We start from the raw sequence: 6,669 nt of genomic DNA, 5'->3' as shown, positions 1-6,669 counted from the left end.
CTCTTCAGCCATTAGAATCTGATTATAATCGGAGTACGTGTCTAAGAAGCTTAGCAGTTCGTGGCCCGCTGTTGCGTCGATAAGTTGGTCGATGTGAGGTAGCGGGAAAGAATCCTTCGGGCATGCTTTGTTCAAATCGGTGAAGTCGACACACATTTACCACTTCCCGTTCTTCTTTTTGACCATGACCACATTGGCGACCCATTGGGGGTATTTTGATTCTCTGATGGAACCGTTGGCGAGTAATTTATCAACTTCTTTGCTGACCGCCTCATTGATTGTGGCATTGAATTTCCTCCTCATTTGTCGTACCGACGGATAAAGCGGATCAATAATTAGCTTGTGTGTGGCGATCTCCCTTGGGATTCCTGGCATGCCTGAATGGGAAAAAGCAAACAAATCGGCGTTGTTAGTTAAAAACTCACGATAATCACCTGGCTCCGAGAGGTTGTGCCCAACGTAAGCCTTTTTGGTGCAATAGGTATTATCTAACTGGATGGGATCGAGATCCTCTACGGTCACCTTGCAAGCTTCTACAATGTTCAGATCTTTGATGGCCCCTTCTTATATGTCAGGCTTGGTGCCCGACATGGCTGACTATTATGCTTCCGCACTTGCCCCTTTTAGCTGTTTGGTGTGTGTGCAATCCTGGGCGGTCCGATAGCATTCTTGGGCGGTACGTGGTTCACCTCGGATGCCGAATATCCCCCATGGGGTGGGAAATGTGATCACCTGATAGAAGCTTGAGGGGACGGCTCGCATAGCGTGTATCTATGGTCGTCCTATGATGGCGTTGTAGGTCATTTCCTGGTTCATGACATGGAACGTTGTTTCCAGGGTGACCCCTCCTGCTAGGACAGGTAGTACTATTTCTCCGGATGTCCGATCTACTGCATTATTAAAACCCGTTAGTGTTATGCAACACAGTATTATTTTATCCTCGAGCCTCATTTACACGAGAACTCGCATGTGAACAATACACACGCCTTTTCCATCATCCACAATGATTCTTTTCACATCGGTGTCAGTGATGCATAAAGTTATAACCAAAGCATCATAGTGAGGAAAAGATAAATCGTCGGTATCTGACTTATCGAAGATGATACTGTCTTCGAGGTCATCATAACGTTCGTGGGCGACTGTCCATTTGAGTTTGTGCGTGGTAGTGAACTTCACATGGTTGATTACCGTATCATCGCCACCGCCAATGATCATTTGTATGGTACATGTTGACGATGACGATGGTGGCTTTGGAGGTCCTTGAGATGGGTCGCGTCCTCGAGCGAAGTTGGCCCTTCCTTTATCGCTTAACAGTTCTTCTAGGTACCCTTGGTTCAATATTCTAACTACTTCTTGCCGTAGACCTATGCAATCTTCGGTCTTGTGTCCTCTTTCTTGGTGGAACTCACAGAGGACATTCGACCTCCTGGTGCTTGGATCTGATTTCATCTTTTGTGGCCACTGCACCTTGGTGCCCAGCTTCTCCAGTGCGTACATTATTTCTGAAGTGGAAACACAAAAATTATGAGCAGATAGTAGTGGAGGCATACCTCTTTCGCTCCGGAGGGGTGTAGTGTGTCGTGGCACAGCGTCTGCGTGTCGTGTAGGGGGCGGGTTGGATGTTCGGATATAGGGCTGATGCCTTTCGTGATTGAAACATGGTGGTTGATCTCGTTGCCCATCGCTACGTCGATCTCTCTTTGTCTCGGTCTGGACTGATGTTAATCGTTGAAGTGGGCCGTTAAAGTCGTCCTCATCCGCTCTCACTTCGGCGCGGTAGGCATTGTGAATCTCTTCCCATGTGGCAGGAGGGTACTTCATGAGTCTACTGAGCAGTTTTTTTGTTGCCTTTGACCCGCTCCTGTTTAACCCATTCTGATAGGCTACGACTGCCATCCCTTCCGACATGTTCGGTAGGCTCATCCTTACTCTGTTGAATCGGGCCAAGAAATCCCGAAGTCCCTCGCCCACCGTTTGCTTGGCGATGAAGATATCGTTGACCCTAGCTTCAGCCTTCAATGCTCCCTCTGTCAAGGTCTCGCCGAATTTTTTCAACAACACAGACGATACCTGTTCTTTTGATAGATCATTGCCTTTTACTGTGGTAACATAATGGATTAGGTGATCCTCTGGGTCTGTGGTCCCGTCATATATTTTCAAGTATGGCAGCATCTTGAAGGTCTTTGGAATAGGATGGGGAGCATCCCCTTCGCTGTAAGGTTGTTCGACGAATCGGACTACGTCGCGTTTCGGTAATAGTTTTGGAGCGCCTCGTATTTTATCGACCCTCTCCTGATGTTCCTTCATTTGGTCACGGAGTGTTTGTTCTCATTTTTCATTTCTTCTATTTACTTTAAGATGGCCATGAGTGCAACGTCACCTGCATTAGTGACAGTGTGGGTGTTATCTGTTCGTGTAGTGCTTGGCTCATCGGCGGTAGCTGGGATTTCTGTAGGTGGTATGCCTTCGACACCTCCTTGAGTGGGTTTCTCGATCATGTTGCTCAAAGCACTTGTCAACCATTCTTCCAGCAACTTTTTGACTGCTGGTGGTGTTTCCCACATGGTGGATGTTGAGGCTCCCCTTTCCCGCAAGATCGTTAGATCTTCGTGTGGAAGAGGTGAGATCTCCCCCTCAGGTGTAGCTCTTGGTGTTGTATTCCCATCATATTCTCTACCGGCTTCATCGAGGGAGTTTAGGAAATTGTTCGAGACGTCTTCCATCGCCTTCAGCCTCGCTTCCTTTCCCGCCATTGTTGGTTTTGGAGGTTCGAAGAAAGGTGATCACTTTCAGGGATCTAGACGAGAATTATGATTTCATCTATGGAAGTCCCCACAGACGACACCAAATTGTTTGACTCAAAACATGTTAAAACTTTTTTGGACAAAGCAATCGAAGATGAAGGAGTAAATCGTAGCTGAAGATAATTATCTCTAAACTAATAGTAGGTAAGGAGAAGAGAGTTGCAAAGTTTCCTTGTATTTTAGATTCGTTCACTTTCCGAATGTCCTCCCTTCTTACAAGATCTTTTTCCCCCTTATATACTAGAGAGAAAACATTCAGAATTATAAGAAATAAAAATACAAGGAATATTCGACAGAATATTCTCAATGTCTCCTTATAGGCTTACATTTCTACAAGGGTCGTACAGTTTCTATGTTTGCCTTAAGGTCGTCTTCCTCGGAACGCCGATTCAAAGATACTCGGTCGTTAGTCGTACTCATTATAGGTCGAGGTCGGTCAAATTTGGACCCATACAGTAACTAATTGCAGATTTGTTATTTTAAATCTTAGATGCAAAGAACTATTGCACTTATTATTTGTTCGTGACGGAGTATTCAAGTTGGTTCAAACATATATTTTCAAAAAAAAAATCAACCATATATTATACAGCTAAAGTTGAAGACATCCACTAATATATGAGGCCACGACGATGACATAATTTAACCGAAAATAATTAACCAAGAAGGACAATTACTTAATTTAAGAGTTGACCAGCCCCTTGCTTTGATTTTTCAGCCAGCAGTGCAGTGTTACTGCCCTATGGAGTAATGTACGGACGCATTCGATGCACTTTCTTTTTGATTTTTCCTCCGGTACATTTTTAGAGCATGTTTGACTTGAATTATGATTTATAATTAATTAGACCTAATTCTAATTGCAAATCAATTATTGATAATTATGAAATAAATTAAAGTTGTGTTGGTAACCAGCATTAGTTTAACGATGCTTACGAAAATTATTTATTTGGACTATAGAAATTAGAAAATTATTTATTTGTACAATAAAAAATTGCTAGATAATTTAAATGATGTAAATTATTAATTTAAGATTAACAAAATGTGATTTTATTAAGATTTAAGAAAAGAAAAAGTATGAGAAGTGTAAACTTGAAAATATCGAATATGTTATAATATATGTTCGGGCTTATAATATAGGAGTAGTAAATAGTAGGTAAATTTCGAAGTTGAGGTGATCAAGATTGAAATTTCGAACACAAATTACTTTGCTTTCGTGTGTCCGTTTATGCATTTTGAAACTTTTCCTTTCATTTTGCATTCTGTCCCAGATTGAGAACACCTGCAAAACTTTATACAAAAGATATATATTTGAGGTACAAAAATTCATCTACAGTCCTTACGATAATGTAAAATTTTAATTACTTTTTATGTTCTAAACTACTCCCTTTGGTCCATATCCTTTGTAATTTTGGCAAACTGAATTTACACAAAAATTGTTGATGTTTTGAAATTTGAATTTCTTTTAAGTTCACCATTATTTAATGTTAATTAAGTGACACATTTAAGAAAGCGATAACGTATGATTTAGACAAATGCTGTTATATGTAAGGTATTAAATATCATTCTTAAGTAGCATATTATAAGGCCAATCACATGCACTAAGAGAGAGTATTAATTTACAATCTACAAATAATCTATTTGTATTAAATTCATCAAATATTATTATTCTATTTCTATTAAAAGTGTTGATGAAGAGAATTGTGGGGGGAAATTCAAATTTATAAGCAAAGGAGGAAAAAAATTGATTGAGGAGCAGAATGTATGACATGAGGCTAACGTGTGCCTTGACATCACTGTATAGGTTTATAATGTCAATTGTCAATTGTCAATTGTGGCACCGCAACATTAGGTTTGAATTTTCTCATCTAGAAAACATCAGTCCCCTTCAAACAATACTGACCCCTTCCTTTTACAAATACGACCACCCACACATGTATTGTACATTTAAAAATTAAATAAATTTAAGTAAGTAATCCGATTATTAGATTACGTAGCTTTATTATTTGTACATTATAATTTATAATAACTCCATATTTGGGTAACAAAACAATCAAATAAAGCTGTCATTGTCCTTCTACACGTACCAATGATATCATCTTTCTATATAAAGGCCCTCCCTCCTAATCTTATTGACATAAAAAAGTAAAGCGCAAATAAATCAGCGTAGTTTTACTAGTTCCCATCATCATTTTCTCTGCATCTCCTTTTTGAAGCTCATTACAATGGCGGAAACTGCTATAGTAACAAAATCAGAAAATCCCCATATCGTAATTTTACCAAGTCCTGGTATGGGTCACTTAATCCCTCTTGTTGAATTTTCTAAGAGACTAATCTCTCAACACCAGTTTTCTGTCACTCTTATTCTCCCTACTGATGGACCTATCTCGAATTCTCAGAAAATTTTCCTGAATTCTCTTCCCTCTTGCATGGATTATCACCTTCTTCCTCCTGTTAATTTCGACGATTTGCCTCTTGATGTTAAAATTGAAACTAGAATCTCCCTTACTGTTACGCGTTCTCTTTCTTCATTGCGTGAAGTTTTTAAAACACTTGTTGATTCCAAGAAAGTAGTTGCTTTTGTGGTTGATCTTTTTGGTACTGATGCATTTGATGTTGCCATTGATTTCAACGTTTCCCCTTATATTTTTTTCCCTTCTACTGCCATGGCTTTGTCTCTGTTTCTTTACTTGCCTAAGCTTGATGCAACCGTGTCATGTGAGTACAGAGACTTACCTGACCCGATTCAGATTCCGGGTTGTATTCCTATTCATGGCAAGGATCTTCTTGACCCGGTTCAGGACCGGAAGAATGAAGCTTACAGATGGCTTCTTCATCATTCTAAGAGGTATAGAATGGCTGAGGGAGTAGTAGCAAACAGTTTCAAGGAATTGGAAGGAGGGCCAATTAAAGCTCTGCAGGAAGAAGAACCCGGCAAGCCACCCGTTTACCCGGTTGGACCACTAATTCAGATGGATTCGGGTAGTAAGGTTGACGGGTCGGGCTGTCTGACGTGGCTGGATGAACAGCCACGTGGCTCTGTTTTGTATGTCTCGTACGGGAGTGGTGGGACCCTCTCTCATGAGCAGCTCATTGAAGTTGCCTCAGGATTGGAAATGAGTGAACAAAGGTTCTTGTGGGTAATTAGATGTCCCAATGACACTGTAGCCAATGCCACTTATTTTAATGTCCAAGATTCAACTAACCCTCTTGATTTTCTCCCAAAAGGGTTCTTGGAAAGGACCAAAGGGTTAGGTTTAGTGGTGCCTAATTGGGCCCCACAAGCTCAAATTCTTAGCCATGGTTCGACGGGCGGGTTCTTGACTCATTGCGGATGGAACTCGACTCTGGAAAGTGTGGTCCACGGAGTACCACTCATAGCTTGGCCACTTTATGCTGAACAAAAGATGAATGCGGTTATGTTAACTGAGGATATTAAAGTGGCACTGAGGCCAAAAGCCAATGAAAATGGACTAGTGGGAAGATTGGAAATTGCTAAAGTAGTGAAAGGATTAATGGAAGGTGAAGAAGGAAAAGGAGTGCGCACTAGAATGAGAGACCTTAAAGATGCAGCAGCTAAAGTTCTGAGTCAAGATGGTTCTTCTACAAAAGCACTAGCTGAATTGGCTACTAAATTGAAGAATAAGGTGTTAATCAATTGATATAGTTTGCCAAACTGTGTCTCTAGTTCTACTTCTAGTTAGTTGTTATAAGCTGGTAGTAATTGTGCTTTTGCAGTTGAAAAGTTAGACATGTATGGCTTATTGCTTGCTTTGTGTACAGCGATGAAGACTAGTAACTACTCAAGTACTCCCTCCTATTTTAAGTACCAGTCGTTTTTAGCAAATTGAATTCCAAAATATTTAATGTT

The 6,669-nt window shown here is 40.6% G+C and overlaps 2 protein-coding genes across 2 annotated transcripts; one reads left to right on the top strand and one right to left on the bottom strand.

The window, feature by feature from the left end:
- Positions 1-951: 951 nt before the first annotated feature.
- LOC142162347 (uncharacterized) lies at positions 952-2,307 on the bottom strand. Its single transcript, XM_075218691.1, has 2 exons — positions 1,551-2,307; positions 952-1,502 (listed from the first exon to the last, which is right to left on the bottom strand). Exons 1-2 carry the CDS (start codon positions 2,305-2,307, stop codon positions 952-954), a joined length of 1,308 nt encoding a protein of 435 aa, XP_075074792.1.
- A 2,716-nt stretch (positions 2,308-5,023) lies between these two features.
- Positions 5,024-6,460, top strand: LOC107795311 (hydroquinone glucosyltransferase-like). Its single transcript, NM_001325603.1, is given in 1 exon segment — positions 5,024-6,460. A coding segment is annotated over 1 exon segment (1,437 nt).
- The last annotated feature ends 209 nt before the right edge of the window (positions 6,461-6,669 follow it).

This window comes from Nicotiana tabacum, chromosome 7 (genome assembly GCF_000715075.1).
Source record: "Nicotiana tabacum cultivar K326 chromosome 7, ASM71507v2, whole genome shotgun sequence".
Taxonomy (NCBI): domain Eukaryota; kingdom Viridiplantae; phylum Streptophyta; class Magnoliopsida; order Solanales; family Solanaceae; genus Nicotiana; species Nicotiana tabacum.
This window is presented reverse-complemented; position numbering and strand designations above follow the sequence as displayed.